The sequence below is a fragment of the Capra hircus genome, chromosome 14, assembly GCF_001704415.2.
Source record: "Capra hircus breed San Clemente chromosome 14, ASM170441v1, whole genome shotgun sequence".
NCBI classification, from domain to species: Eukaryota; Metazoa; Chordata; class Mammalia; order Artiodactyla; family Bovidae; genus Capra; species Capra hircus.
In genome coordinates this window covers 38,758,571-38,785,055 of record NC_030821.1, presented here as the reverse complement: position 1 = coordinate 38,785,055, position 26,485 = coordinate 38,758,571, and the positions used below count along the sequence as shown (strand labels likewise).

Below are 26,485 nucleotides of genomic sequence, written 5' to 3'. Positions count from 1 at the left end.
AGGAGAACATAGGCAAAACACTCTCAGACATAAATCACAGCAGGATCCTCTCTGATCCACCTCCCAGAATTCTGGAAATAAAAGCAAAAATAAACAAATGGGATCTAATTAAAATTAAAAGCTTCTGCACAACGAAAGGAAAATATAAGCAAGGTGAAAAGACAGCCTTCAGAATGGGAGAAAATAATAGCAAATGAAGCAACTGACAAACAACTAATCTCAAAAATATGCAAACAACTTCTGCAGCTCAATTCCAGAAAAATAAACGACCCAATCAAAAAATGGGCCAAAGAACTAAATAGACATTTCTCCAAAGAAGACATACGGATGGCTAACAAACACATGAAAAGATGCTCAACATCACTCATTATTAGAGAAATGCAAATCAAAACCACAATGAGGTACCACTTCACACCAGTCAGAATGGCTGCGATCCAAAAATCTGCAAGCAATAAATGCTGGAGAGGGTGTGGAGAAAAGGGAACCCTCTTCCACTGTTGGTGGGAATGCAAACTAGTACAGCCACTATGGAGAACAGTGTGGAGATTCCTTAAAAAATTGCAAATAGAACTACCTTATGACCCAGCAATCCCACTGCTGGGCATACATACCGAGGAAACCAGAATTGAAAGAGACACATGTACCCCAATGTTCATCGCAGCACTGTTTATAATAGCTAGGACATGGAAACAACCTAGATGTCCATCAGCAGATGAATGGATAAGAAAGCTGTGGTACATATATACAATGGAGTATTACTCAGCCGTTAAAAAGAATTCATTTGAATCCGTTCTGATGAGATGGATGAAACTGGAGCCAATTATACAGAGTGAAGTAAGCCAGAAAGAAAAACATCAATACAGTATACTAACACATATATATGGAATTTAGGAAGATGGCAATGACGACCCTGTATGCAAGACAGGAAAAAAGACACAGATGTGTATAATGGACTTTTGGACTCAGAGGGAGAGGGAGAGGGTGGGATGATTTGGGAGAATGGGAATTCTAACATGTATACTATCATGTAAGAATTGAATCGCCAGTCCATGTCTGACGCAGGGTGCAGCATGCTTGGGGCTGGTGCATGGGGATGACCCAGAGAGATGTTGTGGGGAGGGAGGTGGGAGGGGGGTTCATGTTTGGGAACGCATGTAAGAAGTAAAGATTTTAAAATTTTAAAAATAAAAATTAAAAAAAAAAAAAAAGTAAAAAGACAGCTAACAGAACCGGGAAAATGTTTTCAAATGACAAATCTGATAAGGATCCAGTATGCAAAATATATAAAAAAACACAGCTCAATAATAGAAAAGCAAATATCCAATTAAAATGGATAATGGATTTAAATAGACATTTCACCAAAGAAATATATAAATGACCAATAATCATATGAAAAGATCACCAATACCATTCATTCGTAATTAGAGAAGTTCAAATAAGACACCACTTCATCCCTACTAGTACAGTGTTCAATAATCAGTAAGACAAACAATACCAATAAGACAAATAATATCAAGCACTGACAAGGGTGCAGAGAACTTGGAACCCTCATACATTGCTGATTGGAATGTACAATTGTACTGTTTGGCAGCAAAACAGCATGACAGTTCCTCAAAAAGTTAAACATGAAGTTGCCGTATGACCCACAAATTTCATTCCTAGGTACAAAACAGGAGAACTGAAGGCACATGTTCACCAGAAAACCTGTACATGAATGTTAAGAGCAGTATTATTCATGACAGCCAAAAAGCAGAAACAATCTAAGTGTCCAACAGCTGACGAATGGATAAACAAAATGTGGTGTATACTTACACAACAGAATATTATTCAGCCGTAAAAAGGAATGAAGTACTGGTAGATACTGCAACATTGATGAACCTTAGAAACATTATATTAAATGAAAGAAGCCTGTCACAAAAGACCATGTGTTGTTTGATTCAAAGTATAAGAAATGCCCTGAACAGGCAAATCTATGGAAACAGAAAGTGAATTAGTGGTTGCCAGGGACTGGGGGAGGGAGGATTGGGGTGAACACTGGCAGGAAAAGGATTTCTTTTGGGGGTGAGGAAATGTTTTAGAATTAGATAGTACTGATACTTGTATAAACTTGTGAATGTTCAATATACTGTACACATTAAAAGAATGAAATTTGATGTAAATTACATCTCAAAAAGAAGTTAAATAAAAAATGGATGGAGGAGATTTTTATCTCTTAATTCCTATAACTATTTCAAGCAGTAACTCTAACATAAAAAGCAGAAAATTATGTTTTAAATGTAAATGATTTTATTACATCTAATTATTGGGATCATTATTACCATATTTTATTATGACGGCATAATCTATATATGATGGGAGGTAAAGTAAGAGTATGGGCTTCCATGGTGGCTCAGGGGTAAAGAATCTGCCTGTGATAGAGGAGGCACAGGAGATTCAGGTTCGATCCCTGTGTCAGGAAGATCCCCTGAAGAAGGGAATGGCAACCCTCTCCAATATTCTTGCCTGGAGAATCTCATGGACAGAGGAGCCTGGCAGGCTAAAGTTCATAGGGCTGCAAAGAGTTGGATATAACTGAAGAGACATAGCACACAAGCATGTAAAGTAATATATCTGCCATATCTCACGGAGTTTTCATAAAAATTGTATAAATTTCTGATCGAGTATAAATCCTACACAAATAAAAAAGTAAGCACATGCATCAGAGTTCATGAGGACCTGGACACAAGACCCAATGTTGTAATGTAAGACCTTTGACCTTAATCTTCATAATTTTGGATTAGGCAATGGTTTCTGACAAGTAACAACTAAAGCACAAGTCACTAAAGGAAAAACAAATTCAACTTCCTCAAAATTAAAAACTTGTGTGCTTCAAGGAGTGAAAAGGAAAACTGACAGAATGGGAGAAAGTGTTCACATAGCACATGTCTGATAACTTGTTAAATAACATTACATAATCCATTGGGAGATTTAGATCTCTGTTTCCTCCTCCATCAAACCATAAAAATAGTAATACCTGCCTCATAACACTGTTACAAGGATTAATGAGAAAATGACTGTGAAGAGTTCAGCCACCCAGCAAGTAGTGTGTGCCTGCCATGCAGCAATAGTCTGTGAATATTGGTTGCTATTACTATTAAGTTAATATCATTGATAATGAAATAATTATACTGAGGGCTGCAAGGATTTGGAAAAACTGTTCTCTCACATACTATGAGAAATCTTCTGGCTAGTGTTTTGGCCTTGTTGGAGTACACGGTAATGACTGTGTGCTTAACACCCAGTAGGCCCAGGGATTCTATTAATACTTCTAGGAATTTATTCTAAATAACTAATTAAAGGACTTCCCTGGTGGCACAGTGGATAGGAATGTGCCTGCCAATGCAGGGGACATAGGTTCGGTTCCTTGTATGGGAAGATTCCACGTGCTACAGAGCAACTAAGCTCGTGCACTGCAACCGCTGAAGCCAGTGTGCCTAGAACCTGTGCTCTGCAACAACAGAAGCCCCCGCAGTCAACAGCCCAAGCACCACAACAAAGAGGAGCCCCTACTCACTGCACCTAGAGAAAGCCCAAGCAAAGCAACAAAGACCCAGCACAACCAAAAGGAACAGAATTTTAAAAAATAACTAATTAAAGAGGTGCCTAAAGGATTATATGTATCTCCATCAAAATACTGTTTATAATAGCAAAAAAAGGAAGTAACTGAAATGTTATGCCCATTAATTAAATGATATGCCCATTAATTAAAAATGGGCTTGCAGCAATTAAAAAAACAGGCTATTCTGCACCAATTTAAAATGAAATTGTAGAAGATTATTTACTGCCACAAATTCTTTTTTGATATTCAATTAAGTGAAGAAAAGTTATAAACGTGTATTCTGATGTCTTCTTAAAATACTGAAATGTTATAGCAATACATACATAGAAAAAAGTCTGGAAACAGATAATCTAAAACTTTTATGCTGTAAAGGTAATTTTGCTTTTCTTCAGTGTTTCTTGTTTTTACGATCAACATGTGCAACTTGTGTAAAAAGTACTTTTGTTTTCTCTTTTCAAAATAACAGTATTAGGCATGTACTAATACCAAATACTCTGTATTTTTCATTCTTACTCTCCTGATAGGGCTTATCACCAATTTGCCTTACCCATCCTATCCCCACCTAGTTTATAAAATCTGATGTAAAGAGGTAGATAGAACAAACAAGGAAACAGGAGATCTGAACACGATAAACCAACTATAAACAGAACACTTCACCCCCAAAACAATAGAATACACCTTCTTTTCAAATGTACATGAAACATTCTCCAGGACAAAGCATATCATTAGGCAACAAAACAAATCTCAATAAATTTAGAATCATACAAAATATCTTGACCAACCATAATGGAATAAATCTAGAAACCAGAAACAAAACGAAAACTAGAAAGTTTATAAATTTATCCAGTTAAACAACATACTCTTAAGCCACCAATGGGTCAAAGAAGAAATCAAAAAGAAATTAGAAAATACTTTGAGACAAATGAAAACAAACACACAACACATTAAATCTTATGAGATGTAGTAAGAATAGTGCTCAGAGGGAAATTTATAGCTGTAAATGCCTACATTAAAAAAGAATATTTCAAATTGATAACCTAACTGTACACTCTTACAGAACTAGGAAAAGAAGAGCAAACTAAACCAAAGCTAACAAAAAGAAAGGAATTAAAGATTAAAGATAAACAGAAGAAAGAACAGAAAACCAATAGTGAAAAATCAATGAAATCAAAAGCTGTTCTTTAGAAAGATCAACGCAACTGGCAAACCTCTAGTTAGACTGACAGAAGGTAAAAAAAAAGGAAGATGCAAATAACTAAACTCAAAAATGAAAGTGGTGACACTACCAACCTTATAGAAATAAAAAGACTGTAAAAGAATATTATGAACAATTATATGCCAATAAACTAGATAACCTAAATGAAATGAATGAATTCCTAGAAATTCACAAATGACTGAAACTGGCCAAGAAAAAATAGATGTCTGAACAGACTTATAACACATAAAAGATTGAATGCATAATTTAAAATTTTCCAACAAATAAAAGTCCAAAACAAGAAGGCTTCATTGGTGAATTCTACTAAACACTTAAAGAAGAATTTAAGCCAATCCTTCTCAAATTCTTCCACAAAAGAGAATGGAAAACTTCCTAACTCATTCCAAGAGGCCAGCCACTACCATGATACAAAAAGCAGACAAAGATACAAGAAAAAAAAAAATTGCAAGTGGATCTCTCATGAAATAGGTGCAAAAATACTTAGTAAAATACCAGCAGACCAAATCCAAAACCATATGAAAAGGATTATACATCAAGGCCTAGAATACATACACCTAGGATAAAGTGAAATTTATTCTAGGAATGTAAGGATGATGCAAAATATGAAAATCAATTAATGTAATATACCATATTAATAGAATGAAGGGAAAAAATACACGATCATCTTAATAGGTGAAGAAAAGCATTTGACAAAATCCAGGACCCTTTCATGATAAAAATACTGAACAAACAATGAATAGAAGGGAACTACCTTAATATGAATAAGTGTATTTATAAAAACCAAGAGTTACCATCACACTGAATGATGAAAGACTGAAAGTATTTCCCCTAAGATTAGAAACAAGACAAGGATGCCCACTTTCACCACTGTCATTCAACATAGTACTGGAGGTTTCAGCCAGAGCAATAGAGAAGAAAAATAAATAAAAGCCAACTAAAATGGAAAGGAAGAGTAAAACTACTTTTGACTGCAGATAACATTATGTTATATAGAGAAAATTCTTAAATAATTCACAAAAAATTTAATAGAGCTAATAGGCAAGTTCAGCAATGCTGCACAAGATTAATATGCAAACTTCAGTTGTATTAATATTTCTACACAGTAGCAATGAGAAATCTAAAAGTAAATTAGGAAAATTCTGTTTATAATCACATCAAAAGAATAAGAACAACTTCAAAATAAGGGTAACTAAGGAAGTATAAGACTTGTGCCCTGAAAACTACAAAACATTGCTAAGCTAGAGAAGACCTAAATAAGTAGAAAGACACTCCATGTTCATGGATTGTGAGATTTAATATTGTTAAGATGATTACAATCTTAATTGTATTGTAATAAGATAATACTCCCCCAAATCAATCCTCAGATTCAGTAATAACCTATCTAAATCCCAATGGCATTTTTTTTGTGTGTGGGTAGAAGTGTAGATCCTAAAAATTAATATAGAATTGCATGAGACTTTAAACAACAATTTTGACAAAGGAGAAAAAGGTGAAAAGGTCATACTTCTTGATTTTAAAACTTACTACAAAGCTATAGTAATCAAGAGTGTGGTACTCTAAGGAGGACAGACATATAGATGAATATATCAGAACTGAGAATCCAGAAATAAACCTTTACATATACATGAACTGATTTTTGATAAGGATGCCAAGAGCATTCACTGATAGTCTCTTCAATGAATGGTACTAAAAAACCTTCACCTGTGAAGGAATGAAATTGAACCCTACCACAAGTGATATATAAAAATTAACTCAGTGGACCACAAGCTTAAATATAAGCTTTAAAAGAAAATATTGTGTAAATCTTTATGATCTAGTTTTGTAAATGGATCCTTAGATATAATGCTAAAAGGGTGAGCAACTAAAGAAAAAAAAAATGGACTTCATCACAGAATTTAAAACTTTTGTGCATTAAGACAGTATGAAGAAAGTGAAAAGACAATGTATAGAATGGGAGAAAATATTTGCAATTAATATATCTGATAAAGGATCTAGTTTTCAAATATATAAAAAGCTCTTATACCTCAACAACAAAAAGACAAATAATGTTTTAAAAATGTGGGAAAGGATTTGAATAGACTTTCTCCAAAAAAGGTATGTAAATGACTAATATACCCATGAAAAGGTGCTCAATATCTTATTCATTAGTGAAATACAAACCAAAAGCACAACAAAATACCATTTTACAGTCACTAAGGTAGCTATAATCAAAAAGACAGAAAATAAAAAATGTGGCAAGGATGTAGAGAAGCTGGTGATGGAATGTAAAACGGCAACCCTGCTGTGAAAACAGCTTGGCAATTCTGGAAAATAAAAGTTAAACATGGAATTACCAGGTGATGAGCAATTCTACTTCTGGGTATATCCCAAAGGAATTGGAAATGGGTATTCAAACGAGTACTTTTACACAAATATTCCTTAGCTCAGTATCTACAATAGTTAAAAGGTGGAAACCACCCAAATATCCGCTCAACAGATGGACAAACAAAATATAATAGATACATACAAGAGAATATTATTCAGCCATTAAAAAGCAGTGAAGTACCAATACAAGCTCAACAAGGATGAACCTCGAAAATATTATGCTAAATGAAACAAGTCAGATGCCAGAAATTACATGCTATGTGACTGCATTGAAATGAAATATCCAGAACAGGTAAATCCATAGAGATGGAAAGCAATTAGTTGTTGCCAGGGAATGAGGGAGGAAGAATGGGCATGCCAGCTTAGTGAGTATGGGGTCTCCCTTGGACGTGATGAAAATGTCTGGATAGAAATGATAGCTGCACAACATTGTGAGTTTGCTAAATGCTACTCAGCTGTACACTTTGAAATGGCTGATTTTTTAAAAACTATTTTAAAGAGGAAGGGAGAGAGTGAGGAATGGAAAGAAAATCAAAGAGCTTCTATCCACAACATTGCCAAAGGTAGAAAGAAGTCACCAGAGCAATTGAAAGCCAAGTGCATCAGGGCTAGTGAGGTCACTTAGAAGACATTCACTAGTAACTCTCATCCATTTCCAACTTCACCCTCCACTTCTCAGACCTACTTTACCCATAAATACCCTTCCTCATATTAAAAACCAACTGGTCTCTTATGTTCCCATTTCCTCCTCCTCACTCAAGCTCTCTAGGGTGAGTAAACACACATTGCTTTCTCTCCCCTGAAACTGACTATACAATATCACCAGGTACTTTAGGAAAACAAATGGTGACATATTTTAAGCGCAAAACGAAGCTCCAGAGGATGGCTCCTTTACCTTTGCAAGCTCTCTTCTCAGCTCCTCTCGCTCCTCTTCTGACAGAGTCTCGGTGGCACCAATTGTGGCAGCAACATCTTCTCCTTCCTCAGGTACTGGGTCTGTTCTCAGCAGACCTTGTTGAAGACAAAAAAAAAAAGTCTGTAAGTATGAAAGCGAAGTAAAATTCTCCTTTGGACTCCTTCACAGCCCCAGCCAGGAGGAAGCCAGTGAGGTAAGAGCCATATCTCATCTTTCTGCCTTCAAAAGGCCTGGCTCTCCTAGGAAAGGACAAAAAAAAAAAACAACACTGATGAGCTAACTGCTAAAACCCACCAAATTACACTCTTTCAAAACTGGAATTTAGAAAATACAGCATTCTCTCAGCTTCTGTTCATTTCTCCAGTCACAATATACTTACTGCAAAGCAGAAGAGTTAAGAGGCCAAGAATGAGATCTTGCCAAGACTTTAAATGCTTAACTAGTAAATCAGCATGATTAATATTCACAGAAGGAGGCTGTAAATGTCTTTAGCTTCCTCTACTAATCATATTCAACTCTTATAGCCTCAGTGAAGAACCGCCTGAAGAAAGTGTATTCCATTTCTTTCCCTAGTGGAAGAAGGAGACACCTTCTTGTAACTTTTTAAAAATATGTCTCATCCACTCCAGGCAAGAGAATTCCATGGACAGAGGAGTCTGGCTGGCTACAGTCCATAGGGTCACAAAGAGTCGGACATGACTGAAATGACTTAGCATGCACGCACTCATCCACTCAAATTTCATGAACAAGCTTATGGTTGCCAGAGGGAAGGAAAAGGGAGAAGGATAATTAGGGAGTTTGGGATGTACATGTACACACTGCTTTATTTAAAATGGATAAACAACAAGGGCCTACTGTATAGCACATGGAATTCTACTCAATGTTATATGGCAGCCTGGATGAGAGGGGAGTTTGGGGGAGAATGGATATATATATGTATGACTGAGTCCCTTCCCTGTTCACCTGAAACTATCACAACACTGTTAATCGGTTGCACCCCAACACAAAAGAAAAAGTTTAAAATATAAAATTTAAAAAAATATGCCTCATCCAGATAACCCTTTAGAATAAAATCCTAATTTATATGCACACGTGCTAAGTCACCAAATCATATCCTACTATTTGAAATTCCAGGGACTGCAGCCTGCCAGGCTCCTCTGTCCAGAGCATTTTCCAGGCAAAAATACTGGAGTGGGCTGCCATTTCCTACTCCAGGGGACCTTCCCAATCCAGGGCTTGAACTCGAGTCTCTTGCACTGGCAGGCAGATTCTTTACCACTGAGCCACCAGGGAAGCTCCTAATTTATCTAGGGTTGGCCAAAAAGTTCATCCAAGTTTTTCTGTAACATCTTATAGAACAATCTAAATGAACTTTTTGGCAAACACAATATATTCAGAGAAATGACCAACACCCATATAAAAGCTTTCTACATTATTTAAGACTAATCCTGCCACACCCACTGCCCTGAAATAACTGCCAGTGTCTACCCACCCACCAGGAAGAATTCTGTATTTCCAGAGGGCAGCCAGGGAGGCACCTGACTCTTAGCAACTCCCCCTTCTTCTGCCCAACCAACCAAGTACAAGGCTAAGGGCAAGTTCAGTGAGGCCCCTGAACCTTAGGTGCAGAATTTATGAGGGCAGTTAATTCAATATAAATAATTTTAATATTTTAATGTAACATTATTTTAAAAATCAAAGTTAATTCAAAGAATCCACGATGAACAAAATATCAAATTCTTAAACAGATAGGCTCAGTATGGCTGATTTTTCCTTTTTCCTTAGGTTCCAAGAGTGGCTATCATAGCACTGTTCCAGATCTTGTCTTTATTTAAAATGTTAGTATTTTGTTCATCATGCACGGATGCTTAGTCACATCTGACTCTTTGTGACCCCAGGGACTGTGGCCCGCCAGGCTCCTCTGTCCATGGGATTCTCCAGGCAAGAATACTGTAGTGGGTTGCTGTGCCCTCCTCCAGATCTTTTGGACCCAGGGATCAAACCCTCATCTCCTGCACTGCAGGCAGATTCTTTCTTGCTGAGCCACAGGGGAAGCCCTTGTTCATCATGAATTTCTTCCATTTTTAAATTTCTTAATATAATGCATTAACATAATACTTATCTGGACTGCAGAGCTTTTTGATGCCCCCTTAAATTTTACACCAGAAACAAGGTCTCGATCACCTTTCTGTAGTCACTGTTTTGCCATCTGTTTCCATGGTTTGGGATTTTCAGTCTCCTCTGGCAACAGCTTTTTTTTTTTTTTAAGTCTTTATTGATTTTGTTACAATACTGCTTCTGTTTTATGTTTTGGTCCTCTAGCCATGAGGCATGTGGTATCCCAGCTCCCCGACCAGGGATTGAACCTGTACCTCTTGCATTGGAAGACGAAGTCTTGGCCACTGGACCAGGAGGGAAGTCCCATGGCAAAGGCTTTTTTGAAGAGGGAACCAGGGAAAGGTCTCCTCCTCTTCCTGCTCTTCGCCTCTTTCCGCCAGTGAGCATTACAGTAATCACACCAGCCCCCACATCCCCTTCTGGGAAGGGCTAGCTCAACCATAGCGGCAATGTGGCATCCGCCCAGAGTAAGATGCCAGGCAGCAGATGACAGACTTAGCAGGCGGGCAGGGATGAAGGAGAAAGAACAAGCCTGCTGTTCAACAAGCAGCAAGCACCATGGCAAGCCCAGAAGTATTCATATGTCCATACGTAGACTGAGTAAAAGGTACAAAGACACTTGCTCCTGGTCTATTGTATATTCACTGCACAATAGCAGTTGATAATTAAAATGACAACAATCAATAGCATAACAGTGCCTACCTGAAAGATGTTTACAGAATTGTTAAAGGCATAAAAGTAATACAAATAAAACAGTTCAAAAACTGGAGTGGTGAATAGGATATGATTAAGTCCTCTCATGCAGAAACGATATGTGACAGGTACAATCAGTGGGTGGAAAGGCTCAATGAATAGTTGCTTCTGCAGGTCCCTCCAACACATTTGCAAACGGATTGCCCAAGTCATGATCAAAATCTTATCATGTCACTCTCCAGCTTAAAGTGGATCCTTTAGTGGTTCCGTTATTTTCAAGGCAAAATTCAACCCCATAGTTAGCACATAAACCTTACTGGACCCATCCCCTGCTATCTGGCACTGGAAGCTTGAGCCAAATCAGACTGTGCCAAGATGCTGTACTATGTACAGTCAGAAACCACAGAGGAGGGAACTCCCTGGTGGTCCAGAAGTTAGGACTCTGTGCTCTCACTACTGAGGGCCTGGTTTCAACCTCTGATCAGGGAATTAGGAGCTCACAAGACTCACGATGCAGTCAAAAAAAGAAAAAGAAACCACTGAGGATGGACCATGTAGCAGGTTATTAGAAAAAGAAGCTTAAGCAGGAGAATGGAAGAGAAGCATACAGGCAGCAATCGTACAAGGCAAGGGAGTAAGTACCACGACAGAGTTCAGTATAAACATTCTTAATTTTATTTTTAACGTTTTGCTCAGACGTCTCAAGTTCGCTAGGATGCAACAAAGCCCAACTAAGGCGCTAAACTTACCTTAAATAACAAAGACTTTTTCGCGCTTTTTAATAAACACTATTTTGTAAATCTGCTTATGAAGGAAGATGCAATATCTGATGATGAGGATGATAATAGTAATAATTATATCTAATAATGCTTTATGAGTAACTATCCAATTCCAAAAATAATCTAAGATGATTCTATTAATACTAATCAAGAATTTAGTTGAGCTACCAGGGAAAATAAGTGTCTCAGGAAACGGGTTTCTGGGATTGTCCACAGTTAGCTTTGGGACTACCAAAATGACCTTGAGATTTTATGTTCACAGTCTAAGGAAGCTAGTAATTACAAATCTGTTTTTTTCACATTAGCCTGTAGGTGGCAGCAAATTATCAATATTAAAATTTAAAGATGAGGTTTGTTTTATGATCGTCAACTAGAGAAAAAACTGGAAATTAAGGACATGAAGGAAGAACAGAAAGAAAGATACCAAAATCATCTGAAAAAATCCAACAATCATGACTTAGGAAAATTATTAATAACCACAGCCACTGCCACAAAGTGCATTTTACTTAATCCAAATTTGAGCTGCTGCTGCTGCTAAGTTGATTCAGTCATGTCCGACTCTGTGCAACCCCATAGACGGCAGCCCACCAGGCTCCCCTGTCCCTGGGATTCTCCAAGCAAGAACATTGGAGTGGGTTGCCATTTCCTTCTCCAATGCATGAAAGTGAAAAGTGAAAGTGAAGTCGCTCAGTCGTGTCCGACCCTCAGTGACCCCGTGGACTGCAGCCTACCAGGCTCCTCCGTCCATGGGATTTTCCAGGCAAGAACGCTGGAGTGAGTTGCCATTGCCTTCTCCAAAATTTGAGTTAAGTGGTTCTAATACATTACATCATTTACGTGTAACACTTGTGAGACAAGGATCACCATCACCATTTACAGATGAGGAAACTGAAGCTTACAGAGGTTAAATAACTTCCCCATGGCAACATACCTGAATACATGGTGGACAGAATTGTGAACCTGAACATTTTAACTGAAAGCATATGCTTTAAATCACTGATTGTACAAAACACAAATCAAGACAAAAGTAGGGGGCTGAAGGTCAGACGTGGAAGATACCTAGAACCAGTAATAAATAAAAATGTAGAACAGATCAAAAGCCGTCTTTTCATCATTTCTGACCATATTTTCACCAAGCCTGGGAATCCAAATTTTGCCTTAAATGAATTTCTAGGTATTATCTATCCTATTTTGTACATGTTCAGTAAGAGTATATAACTGGATAACCAATCAGGACATACTATATAGAACAGGGAACTCTGCTTGGTATTATGTAACAACATAAATGGGAAAAGAATTTAGAAAAGAATATATGTAACTAAATCAGTTTGCTGTATTTCTGAAACTAACACAACATTGTTAACTGTACTCCAGCATAAAATAAAAAGTTTAGAAAAGGGGGGAGGGTTGAGAGTATATATTGCAGAGGTAGAATCCGGCATTTGAGAAATTCTCATTCATAACATAGAAGTTGGGAAATGGAAACTCTCTAAAGATAACTGAAAACTGAATAATTCAAAAAATTTGTATTCGATCATTAATTTTAATGCTTCTCCTCAGAGTCTGACAGAGATCTATTTTTAAAAGACGGAATAAGCAGGAGAAAATATGACATATTTTTTGAGGTCTAATACACTAGCCACTGTGACAAGATTTAAACATTTACACGTTATCTAAAACACACACAAACTCTTACAACCATCACCCAATGAGACAAGTAGTATTTGTAGTATTTATTCCCATTAGGAAACTAAGCCCCTCTGAGGTTCGGTAATGTGCCCAGAGTTGCAGAAATTCAAACACGGGTCTTTCTGACTCTAAATTCTTGTTCCTTCGTGTATATTTTTCTTAGAGAAATTCCAAAGGGCTGGGAAGACAAAGAGCAGGTCAGAGGAGAACTGGAAGCAGAGGGCTTTTCACTTCATTGAGGCTGTGAGAACACAAGGGGATGCCTGGCTTGAAAGTCACAGGCCAACACTGAGCCCAAGTGACTGCAAATTGGTGATAATTTGTTCTGTCAGGTTATTACCATTTCAGCCACCTGCTTAATAATTCTTCTAGCTGTGCAAACAGATTGACAACCTGTCTTCAACTGCACACTTGGGATCACCCTAAAGAATTTCACCTGGGGAGAAGAGCCTGGACTCTATGCACAGGCAAACTGTTGGGAGATCCACTCCCAAGAAAGCAATGGAGACGAACCAGGAGGAGCGCTCCTTTAAGTCCCAAGACACAATGTTTTCTTCTACGTTTTATGTCTTCTTACTGGAGATCATTGTACAACCAACTGGCTAAGTGGTCCTTGTGGTATCATTGTTTATCACCTGCCTCTAAATGTGCAAACCTAGAATACAAGGTCCTAATGTCACACCCTTATCTTTACACCTCAGGACTCGCAGCACCCAGAATAAAGCAAATGTTTGTAAATAGTTCATTGGAACTGGCTTATTCGTTAAAGATTTGTTCAAAGTAAGTTTCTCTTTTCTCTCCTCCCCTCCCTATGCCCCATGCATAGCCATCCATTTGCCACTTATTTCCTAAAATTTCAACCAGGGAAGAAACTAGTTTTTTAAATAAAAATTTAGAACCTACCATTAAAGCTAAGCCAGAACTGAGAGCTTGGTGGGTACCTCTCTGCTCAGTGTAGTTTAGGTGCAGCCCAGGCCACCCCAGAATGGAACCCCTCACCTAAGCAGTTCTCTCTTCCATCCAGTTCTTCATCTTTGATTTTTTTCCAGTTAAAGTCAACTGTTCCCCTTCAAGCCTTTCTATGATTGTTACTTAAAACTTTTACAATCATCTTCACACAATTTTAAATCTGAAAATAATTTTGGATCATTTAAATTCAAACACTTCATTGTGTAAACATAGGAAACACAGGGCAGAGATTTTTAAAATCAGATGACGTTGTGGGTTGACTTGCATCTGCCCCAAAAAAAGATATATTCTGCTTCCAACTCCCAGGACCCATAACGATGTGTTTTTATTTGGCAACAGGGTCTTTGCAGGTGTAATCAAGATGACATCATACTGGGCTGGAGGGTGGAGTGGGCTCTAACCCAATGGCTGGTGTCCCTACAAGTAAAAGGAAGTTTGGATCAGTGACCCGGAGAGAACACTGTGTAAAGATCCAGAGCACACAGAGACAGAGGGAGCACCCGGTGTGATGCGGCCGGGCAGAGACTGGAGGGATGTAGCGCCAGCCAAAGCAAGCCAGGGGGCTTCCCTGGTGACTCAGTGATAAAGAATCTATCTGCCAATGCAGGAGGCGTAGGTCCAGGATCTACACAGATCTCTGGTCCAGGAAGATCACACATGCTGCCGAGCAACTAAGCCCTCGCACCACAACTATGGAGCCTGTGCTCTAGAGGCTGGGAGTCCCAACTACGGAGCCCACCCGCCACAACTGCTGAAGCCCGCATGCCCCAGAGCCCGTGCTCCACAAGGAGAGAAGCCACCGCAATGAGCAGCTCACACACCGCAGCGAGAGCCCGTGCTCCACAAGGAGAGAAGCCACCGCAATGAGCAGCTCGTGCACCGCAGTGAGAGAGTAGCCACCCACTCCCTGCTGCTAAGGAAAAGCCCAAGCAACAGCGAGACGCAGCACAGCCAAAATAAATAAACTGTAAAAAATTTAAAAAAGACAGGCGTTACCAGCAGGAAGCTAGGAAGAGGCAAGGAAAGATTTCCCTGCAGGTGTCAGAGGGAGCATGGCCCCGCCAACAGAGGTAATATATTTCTGTCATTTTAAGCCCCTCAGTCTGGAGCACTTCGTCATGGTAGCCCCAAAGAACTGAGCCCCAGGAAACTGAACCCCAAACCCATTACCTGTTTAAAAAATAAAAAGGAAATAATACCATCTAGCTCTCTGGGTTTTTATAAGAATGTTTTAAAGGGTCATGAAATAAAAGGTGGGCACATACTCAATGTTTGATGAGTACCTGCTGTGACTTACTTTCCTGGTCCTACAAGTCATCCTGGCTACTTCCTCTCCTCTTCTCTGCCATGAAGCTTGCCCCACAGGGCTCACTTCCTCACCTCCCATCACTCTCCAAGCCCCTCGTCCCCCTTCAGCTAAGGACAGCTCTCCATCAGGATCTCATGGGACAGCTCCAAGCTGCCCAGACTGAACCTCACTCAGAAGTCTCTGGTCCCCTGACCCCTCCCCGCCCCCTCGCCCTCCCTAGGTTTTCTTCCTGCCTCCCTGAGATGTGGCTCCATCTCCCTCTCTGCAAGCCCACTTCACGCCCCACCTCTGATCCCACCCCACGCAGGCTGTCACCATGCTTTGCTTATAGATTCTTGCCCCAAAGCTCCGCGTTGGTTGCTGTCTCCTCCACTCCAATCACTATCCTGCCACCAGAGTGCGCTGTCTGAAACGTGTCTCAGACTAGGGCACTCCTTGCCTTCAATTCCTGTATGGCTGCCCACCCCCTAGGAAAGCTCACTGCTCCTGACAATCTGGAGCCCACCGACTCCACTTCCTGCTCCTGTCCTCATTGCCACTCGAGGCTCTCATTGCATCGTCCAAACTGCAGTTCCTCTAGGGAATCATGTTTTACTGATTTTTTTTTTTTTTAAGGAATGTATTAACACAAAGGGTAAGATAAAGTAAATGGCTTCCCACGTTATTTTTCCCAATTTTTTTATTATGGTAAAATATATAGCATACCATTTACCATCTTAACCATCTGTTAATAATTTAATTTTTTAAACAACAAAAACATTGTGTATTGGGGTACAGCCAATTAACAACACTGTGATAGTTTCAGGTGAACAGTGAAGGGACTCAGCCATACATACATATGGATCCATTCTTCCCCAAACCCTCCTCCCATCCAGGCTGCCACATAACATTGAGCAGAGTTCCCTGTGCTATACAACAGGTTTTTGTTGGTTATCTATTTTAAATAGAGCAGTGTGTACATGACCTTCCCAAAGTCCTTAACTGTCCCTTCCGCTCCCCCCACAACCATTGTTTAAGCACGAAAGTCAGTGGCATTAATCACACTCGCAATGTTGTAAGACCACCTTCACCTTCTCTTTCAGGATCATGCTCTCCTGTTTTTATGTCTCTGCGTATGTTAGTTTCTCTTCCTGAAACCCTCTCCTTATTTCCAAGTCCCACTCATTTCAATAAAGGATCAGGAAAGCTCTCCTGCTCCTGGAGGAATTCTCTGGCCCTGGTGGCCTGGGCCCACTCTGGGCATAACGCCCTCTGTGTATTGTCTACTGTACTTCGGAAAGAGCTGGCTGGGCAGTTTTTGACCCAAGCACTGTGCTCTGATCCTGCAGCTTCAGCCCCACACAGAATGTGGTGCAGAGTGCCTGGAGATTCTCAACATAACTATCTGAATAAATGAATTGCAGGAAAGCACCCTCTGGAGTCAGGAAATGGCAGCCCACTCCAGTAATCATGCCTGGGAAATCTCATGGACAGAGAAGCCTGGCAGGCTACAGTACATGGGATCACAGAGAATTGGACTGGACTCAGCGACTAAGCAAGGACAACAACAACCTCGTGAAGTCAGATATAAGAACCCAGTTTCCCATCACAGTCTACCTTGCCTCTCTTATTATTTTATATATTTTATTCCCCACTTCACTGTTCTCACCTAAAAAGGTTTTCTTATTTAAAAATGTCACTTTCTGTAGAAATACAACTCTGTCTAATGCATAATCTATCCGAAGATTGTTACCATTCGGAGCAGGGCCCCTACCGTCATGTGACAGAGGCGTGTACACAGCAAACACACCATGGTCAAATAGGTGGGGAGCCGATGATAACGGAGCAGGAATATAACACCAGCTGTCCCCAAGAACAGTCAGTCAGGAGGGGAGAGGTTGCCAGAAGTAAGAGGAGTCTAAGATACCTGCTCCAGAAGTCTGAATGTTAACACTCTGTACCCAAGAGAATTTGTAAGAGCATAATCAAGCTATAGAAGCTTCTCTGGGAAGTAAAACTGTATATACACCTCTCCTACAAACGGCAACCCATTCCAGTATTCTTGCCTGGAGAATCCCATGGACGGAGGAACCTCATAGTCTACAGTCCATGGGGTCGCAAAGAGTCAGACACGACTGAGCGACTTCGCTTTCGCTTTACACAGCCTTAAAGAGGCAACGACAGCTTCAAGAGTAGGAATAAGAAACATCAGCCTCTGGTATTTTCTTTAAGCACATATAAGAAGAAATATGAGTTTCCCGTTTTTTAACCTAAAGACACACAAAAAATAAAAGAAAAACCACATAGGTCAAAATATCTTTAGTGGTCATACCCACAAAGATGACAAGATAAAAATGTTTCCCCTTCAAAGTCTGCACTTGAGGGCTTTCCTGGTACCTCAGCGGTAAAGTAGCCACTGCCAGTGCAGGAGATGCAGCAGACACGGGTTCGAGCCCTGATCTGAGATGATCCCACATGCCGAGGCGCAACTAAGCCCACGCGCCACAACTACTGAACCCACACTCTAGAGCCCGGGAGCTGGAAGTACTGAGTCCACAGGCCACGACTCCTGAAGCCCACGCACCCAAGGGCCCATGCTTCGCAACAACAAAGTCACTGCAGTGGGAGGCTCACCCATCGCAGCTAGAGAATAGAGCCTGCTGACCACAACTAGAGAAAAGACCCAGCACAGCCAAAAATAAATTTAAAACAAATTTTTTTTAAGTTTGCACTTGAGGCTCTAACTTTCTATGTCTTATTCTGTTTCCAGATGTGACAAAATCCAGAATGGGGAGGGAATACTTGGAGGTCCCCACTTCAAAGTGGTTCTCCTTAAGAGATCCTAAAAGCAAAGGACCCACTTAAGGCGAGGCTTTCCAGCTGCTACATGATGGACATCTTGAGCAGGAAGGCCCGTGGGGGTGGGGGTGGGAGGGTGTTCTATCTGCGTCCCATGGGACGTCTTGTGCACGCGCCCACTCCATGTCTGCAGCAACCCCCCTCACCCTGCACCCAGTGGTAACAACCAAAAGCATTTTGAAATCTTCTCTAGATATTGTGAGATGCCCCCGGAGGGGTGGAGACCAAAAATGTCCCCCTGACTTCAGGCAACGGAGCCTCTGAAACCTGCTATTTGACTCTGATTATCTCCAGAAGAGAGAGATTAGGGAGCATGGGTCATATAACTGATAGTCCTTAAGGCTGTTATTTTCTCATATTTGTTCATGGTAAAAGCAGTAAAACCTCCGGAGAAAAAAAACGAGAATAATCGTCATCAAGGCAACAAGGAATAAGAAAGCAGACAAAACTAGAGTCATTCCATTGGTGGGGAGGTGAATTGGGCAGTGGCAGGGTCACCAAGGAGGAAATTCCTGCAGAAGGGAGGAGAGGCAGGTAGCACTGACACAGAAGGGGGAAGACAGCTCTCGAGTCAGACAGGCCACCCGCACCGGGACTCAGCTCTGAAAGCGGGGCCCCACACAGCTGTCACGAGCCTGTCCGAAGAAAGGTCACTCTCCCCAAACTGCACTGGATAGATGAGTAGAGGACAAAGAAAAGCTGGCAAAGGAACACATTAGTATTTTCAAATGTTTCACGTGCTCCTCCAGATATTCTTACACTGATTTTTTAATCTCTTTCACCTTTAAGAAAAAGAGAAAAACGTTAGTCAATTATTTCGAGTCATCTGCTCCAAAACTGGGTCACTCTACAAAAAGGGTGGCAGAAGATCAGCCATGGAGGAGTTTGGGGCCCCCCAGAGGGGAAGTCTTTAAATTTCCTCTGCAAGAACAAGAAGGTTCTACTGCTCTTTGGTTCTGCTCGGATTTTTTTTTTTTTTTTTTTTTTTGGTAAACCCGTATATTTACTATTTAAGACCTGGACAATCCTGAAAAGCTTTCAAGAAGTGATAACCCCTTTCCTAAAAAGAAGAGAGAATGACTCAGAGTCTAAACCAAAAAAGGGGAATGAAGCAGAATGAACAGGACTCTGAGCTAAAGAATTTCAATTTGATTTTCTTCAGTGTTCTTAGAGTTTCAAATACGACAGCATAAAACTAAAATGTCAGAGTTTTAAATGGCTCCTATTTCCTGAAATCACTAGAAATAACCAGAAGTTTTTAAAATATATATGTATAAGCCAGGGCATGCTTTATCTTTCTGCACATGAGAAAATCCTTAAGAGGAAAAATGAATCTACATATATAATACTGAAAGTTATCCTTGTAAGTGTTCACAGACTGGAAAAGAAAACTCAACCAAGGACAATAGGAACAAGATGACTGTGCCAACTGCACAGCAACATGGAAAGTTCAGGTCCAAGCGGCACATGAGGAATCAACAAACTACCCATGGTTATCTCTTTTTTTTAAGTCCACACCACGTGGGTTGTGGGAGTTTTAGTTCTATGACCAGGGATTGAACCCAGGGCCTCAAGAGTGAGCGCACAGTTATAACAGCTGGACCACCAGGGAATTCCCAACAAACTACTCTATGATCAAAGGAAAGGTTCCGCCTTGAATGATTAACCTGTTCTATGATATCCATTACTGGGCAGGTGCAGATTTCACGTGATCAAAAACAAAGCACACACACACAAAACCACTGGCTTGAGAACTGAGGGGTGATGTTGAGTCCTGACTCGGGCTAAGCTTTGTGATTTGGGGACTTCACAACGTACCTGTCTTGGCTCCATGTTCACATCTGTAAGACGATCTACAGCGTGATCTGGTCATTGCCAGTTTCACTTCATTCATTCATCACTCATTCACTCAACTAATAAATATTTGTAGAGCCACAGCTGTCGAGTGCTGTTCCAGGTGTTAAGGGAAAAGCAGTAAATTAAAGACCGACATCCCTAATGGAGCATGTATTCCAGATTCGGATATCAGTGTTTTTCAGACTATAGGCTGTGAAATCCTTTCAGCAGTACCAAATGAGCATCTTTAAAAGACGAAACAGGAAAAATATAAAATATCAGAGTATATCACACATAGTAAGGGTAAGTTCTATTTCACAGAATCCTGCTTTAGCTATTGACATTTATATCTATGAGGGCTGTGGATCAAGAAGTATAAGGCATTTCTGAACGTGGGCTGGTTGTACCAAGAGAGTTTTAACATCTCTGATAAAAGAATTCTTTTTGTTCCAGCCACTGGCCTTCATCCTATCCTTCACTCAGATTGCTTGAGGAACATTCTGCCCAGAGATTAAATCTCTTTACCTTTTCATTTGTCCCATGACGGCATTTGTATAAATATCAAAGACTATGCTTTTGAGATCAGTGTCCCCAACCTTTTCTGAGTATGATTCCTTTTAACATCAATTCTTTTTGTGTACTACTTGTCTGCTGATAGGGAAAATTCAGAGTGGCCAATAGCCACGTGAGCTTTTAAATGGAGGGCATGGAAACCCACTCCAATATTCTTGCCTGGAGAAACCCCATGGACGGAGAAACCTAGTGGGCTACAGTCCATGGGGTGGCAAAGAGTTGGACACGACTGAGTGACTAGGCACACACAACACATAACGTATGTATCCATCCCAAGAGCTCCTATCTAAAAATACAAAGGTTGCAAACACACAGAAGGCAGTATTCATTCCATCTACACCTCCCACTTGATATTCAAAGAGATTTGCAGGCTTCTTGCGCCCTGAGGAGTCACAAGCACAAAGACTGGAGATTCCAGTTGTAGATACCTGCTTTGATTTGCTTATTTTAGAATCATCCTGTTCTTACCAGGTGACTGCTTATGGCAGTTTCTGTTTGGTTTAATGTTCTCCCTCCCCTCAATCCTTTTTAAAAATTCACACAAACCAATAAAGGTGAGAAAAACTGGATACAAGAGTTTGTTTCCAGTTTTTGTTGTTCGCTTGCTTTTTAAAATCATTTTGTGTCTAATCCCATGAACCCAAACTCCTACAAATTGCAACTAGGAATTAGAGACGTAATTGTTCAAAATAGAGACACCCTCAACCCTATCCACTGCTTCTGTCTCAACAGAAAACACCAAAAGGGTGGCAATTACTACAGCTGGGAAAAGGAAAGGAGGTGAAACAGAGATTCAAAAAGAGAGAGACTTCCAATAAGCGGCAAATCATCCTGGGAATTTCAAAGCCTTGGACGCTATCACCAAGCTCTACCTGAGGTCAGGTCACTGAATTTCAAAGCCTTGGACGCTATCACCAAGCTCTACCTGAGGTCAGGTCACTACAGTCCTGGCCCCCATGGCCCTGTGTCACTTAGGATTCTCTCTGTCCTCGAGCTCTAACTTCCTTCTGTGTACTGTTCTTGAAGCATTTCCTACACGTAGGACTGAGCAGTGAGGATGGAGGGAGTCATCCTTTGGGAACAGGCACAGGGGAGGATGTACTTTCTGCAAAGTCCATGGTGTTTACTGCAGGGCCAGGAAAGGGCAGCAAAAGACAGATTCCTGGCAATCCAGTTCCCGAAACAGACATCCAGCCACTGCCTGCCAATCCCCAACTTCCGGAGACCTGCTCAATCCAGTTATTGCCAACCTCTTCCCCTTCCTGGAAAACCAAACTACACCCCCAAAGGTGGCTACAGATTGTGACCAATGGTGACAGGAATGCTGCATGCTCTCTAAAATGTTTATAACTAGGGTTCATGCTGTAGCCTTTATTATTTTTTTTTTAATTACCTACTTTTTAAGCTTAAGAAGAGTGAAATGGGACCTAACCTTCATTAAAAAGGGAAACATTAACTTCGAGGAAAATCTGCTTACTTCTCTGGCAAGTCACAGAGGTTGTCTAACCATCTCTAACTGTTAGCTATAAAATGAGGGGATTGGCCTGGACGTGGCTGAGGCAACTTCTAGCTTTGTGCTATTTGCTCATAAACTTAAGCTCTGCCCTGATGGTGGCTCCTGGCCTGCAGAACAATCTTCCAGCAGCACGTGGGAAGGATGCCTGCTTCCGAAGGCACAGTAGCTGCGAGTTTTTCTCTTACAATCTCTCACCTGTATAATGCAGGCAGCTCAGTCCTGGGCTTTGTGCCAACCTAGAGGGTGGGGTGAGAGTGGGAGGGAGGTTCAAGAGGGAGATGACATATGTATACCTATGGCTGATTCATGCTGGTGGGTGGCAGAGACCCACACAACGTTGTAAAGCAATTATACTCCAATTAAAAATTAAAAAAAATATTTTTTTAAGAGTATCGTTCAAGGAAAAAAAATCTCTCACCTGGGTATTCCTGCACGTTGCTCACAGTACTCCAAGCCCAAAACCTGGCCTGCGATTAGCAGGACCTTGAATTTAGTCAGTGCTTCAGCTGCTTAAGCCTCATTTTCACAAAAACAAAATTGGGGGTGGGGTCCTTCCTAAATTAAATTACATAGGTGACCAGAAGCAAATACCTCCGGATTCCCCACTTTTGGCTGTTTATTAGGTCGATGAACTTAGGTGATCAGAAGACCTCCAATGCCTATACAAATAGGTCCACTTTTTAAAAATCTACTCAATATTCTGTGATATCCTTTATGGAAAAGGAATTTGAAAAAGAACAGATATATCTATATGTATAACTGAATCACTTTGCTGCACGCCTGAAACTAACACAGCATTATAAAACCAACTATGCTGTGAGGTGCTGTGCTAAGTCACTTCAGTTGTGTCAGATTCTTTGTGGCCCTAGGGACTGTAAGGCCACCACACTCCTCTGTCCATGGGATTCTCCAGGCAAGAATACAGGAGCTGGTTGCCATGCCCTCCTCCAGGGGATCTTCCCAGCCCAGGGATTGAACCCAGGTCTCCCACATTGCAGGCAGATTTTCTTAACCGTCTAAGCCACCATGGAAGCCCCAAGTACATATAAGTCAATCCAAACAGGACAGAGGAGTCTGGCAGACTACAGTCCACAGGATCTCGAAGAACTGGGCACAACTGAAGTAACTTAGCATGCATGCATTCACATTTAAATACATATACATACATTCTCAACATTTAATAAGCCATCTAGCGCTCTACTTAGAATCCCGTAACAGCTTTACTAACCAGTAGCAACAAAGCAACACCCTTTTCACACTAAGAATTATAAAGCCAGGCAAATCCCCAGTTGCATACAGGTTTCATCACAGCAAATGTCACTTTAGAAAACTAGGAGTTACCAAACTTCTGAAGAGTAGGTGATCCTGGTGGGGACGTATTTCCACTGGGAGACAGGTAGAGATAGTTTTTGTTTACTCCTGTATTAAAATCAAATGGGGACTCGTAGTCCTCATAAAAATCCATCTCTCTACCGTCCATTCCAGGCGAATGCAGAACACATGGTTCTACCACCGCTGCCTCTTCCTGGGTTGAGCGCGCTCTGGATCACTGCACCAGGCAACTCTGAGGAAGAGATCCAGCCCCGGGTTCCAAGAGCCTGGCTTCCTGGGACAGGTGCAGCCGTCACACCCTCAGGACAAGGAGGTTGTTTAATAAGTGACTTCTCCCCAGCAACCTGAGGAACAGCTCTGATCACCACCTGCTGTTCATTTCCGCCAACAGCCAACAACCCAGGCAGGAAGCAGAGCTTTCTAGAGCTTTCTTCAATAAACAAAGGAGGGCCCAGTGCTGTAGCATCACCTCCACATACAAACAGTTTAGGCAAACGTCAGACACTGGCAGATTTATATTTTTTTACAACTTATTATTATTTTTTAAACCGTTCAGCTGACCACAACTGCACCAGGGCAGACTTAATCTTCTAGGACAAGGAAGGATTACCGGCCAGTAATCTCCCACAAAGGCCATCTGGGGGCTACGTTTTTTCCACCCTGGATTACAGGGGTAGCCTGAAAGCCAAGCTTCCTGGTTGAGCGATCAGTTTTCTGTGTGTGTATGTTGGTAGAGAAATAACGTTCCATTTCCAAGACAACTTTATCTAAAGCGACGTCTGGCTCGAGTGTAACAGAAATGTCAGCCTGACTTGTTGTTCTCACCTTCCTTTTCCATCCCTTCCCTTCCCTTTTGTGCAAAGATGGTGTTTCCCTGATGTGTACTGAGCAGAAAAGAAGCCCCACGCAGGTGAAGGGCCCAGGTCCTCCCACCCTCTCCTCATTAACCCAGGCCAGGCCTGCAGGGTAGCCACCCTGGTCAGCTTGTAAAACAAGACTTCTGAGTCTCCAGATCCACTCCCCAGCCTCTTTACGGACCCTTTCTGCCAGAACTCTGGCCTTGGCCAAAGTGACATCATGTATCGTTCCTTCTGCTTTCACCGTTGTGGCTGAGCTCATGTTAAAGAGGTGAAAATACAAGCGACCCTCCCTTAGATCAGTGGTGGTCGGTTACTGCCTGACAAAAGCCCAAGTTAAATAGATAAATAAATAAAAAGGACTTCCCTGTTTGCTCAGTAAAGAACCTGGTAAACACAGGTTCGATCCCTGGTCTGGGAAGATTGCACATGCAGACTAAGCCCAGGCTCAAGAGCCTGAAAGCCGCAACTGCTGAAGCCCATGCGCCCTAGAGCCTGTGCTCTGCAACAAGAGAAGCCATTGCAATCAGAAGCTTGTGCACTGCAATGAAGAGTAGCCCCCACTCGCTGCAACTAGTGAAAGCCCACTTGCAGCAACAAAGACCCAGTGCAACCAAAAATAAATATTTTTTAAAAGGAGCGGGGGACTTCTCTGATGGTTCAGTGGATTAAAATCTACCTTTCAAGGCAGGAGATTCCAGTTCAATCCCTGGTCAGGAAAACTAGGATCCAACATGCCTTGAGGCAACTAAGCCCAGCGCCACAACTACTGAGCCTACATGCTCCAGGGCCCCTGCACCTCAACAGGAGAAGCCACAACAGGAGAGGCCTGCGCATCGCAATGAAGATCTCTCCTGCCCCAGTGAAGACCCAGCCAAAAACAGCAAAGGCCATGTTCCACCTTTTCACATCTTTCTCATGAAAAGGGAATATACAATATACTCTCCCTAGATTGGAAGCAAGTAGGAAATTTTTTTAAGTTATAAATACTTCAAGCACTAAAAAAGAAATCTGAGTGTGTATAAAACTATATAAACACCAAGATAGTTTACATTCATCTTAACTTATGATTCATCTACTATTTTTTTTTTCTATTAGTCTCCTGTTGTACTCTATTTTTGGCAAGTCTATCTTATTTAAGTTTTTTTTAAGTTTATTTTTAACAAAAAAAAAATCAATCTGTATTTTTCTCCTAAAAGATACCAAAATTAGGGTAATGATAAATGCTGTTTATTCTCTATTTAGAATTAAAATAAATGGTTTCTTTTTATTAATTGAAAAAAATGAACTGGTCAATTTCTCGAAATCCATGGTATCTCTCACTGAGGTAGCCCAGGTATTATGGTTACATTCTTAGACTAGAAATGGTTATTGGAGTCCCCAGCCCTCTCAATACTCTAAATTTGGTCACCAAATCACTGGAAAAAAAAAAAAAATTCTGCATTCTCATTCTTCCTCCTATTCACAAGTGTCAGAAAATGCTATGGGCTGAAATTTGTGTCTCTCCAAAACTTGTATGTTGAATCCCTAACTCCTGGTGTGACGGTGTTTGGAGGTGATTGGGTTTAGATGAGGCCATGAGGTGGGGCCCAGGCTGGGATCTGTGTCCTCATAAGAAAAGGAAGCCCTTTCATGGATCAGAGCCTTGTGGCGAAAGGGCTTGCATAACTCAGTGAAATTCTTGCCTTGAGGACACCATGAACAGCACAAAAAGGCAAAAAGAAATGACGCCAAAGATGAGCCCCCCAGGTTGGAAGGTGTCCAATATGCTACTGGGGAAGAACAGAGGGAATTACTAATAGCTCCAGAAAGAATGAAGTGGAAATGACACTCAGTTGTGGGTGTGTCTGGTGGTGAAAGTAAAATCCCATGCTGTTAGAAT

General features: G+C 40.9%; 1 protein-coding gene across 4 annotated transcripts in view; it reads right to left on the bottom strand.

The window, feature by feature from the left end:
• Positions 1-26,485, bottom strand: part of TPD52 (tumor protein D52) — a 130,181-nt gene that overhangs the window by 31,723 nt on the left and 71,973 nt on the right. Inside the window, exons 1-2 of one of the 4 annotated variants that reach the window (XM_013969272.2) lie at positions 23,756-23,974; positions 8,074-8,189 (exon numbers count right to left, since the gene is read on the bottom strand). In XM_013969272.2, coding sequence (XP_013824726.1) covers positions 8,074-8,189; positions 23,756-23,894 — 255 coding nt within the window. In that variant the 5' untranslated portion in view covers positions 23,895-23,974. Of the gene's footprint in view, positions 1-8,073; positions 8,190-23,755; positions 23,975-26,485 lie in introns of those variants that run through there. The other 3 variants (XM_013969273.2, XM_005689122.3, XM_018058381.1) reach the window with 3 other exon arrangements.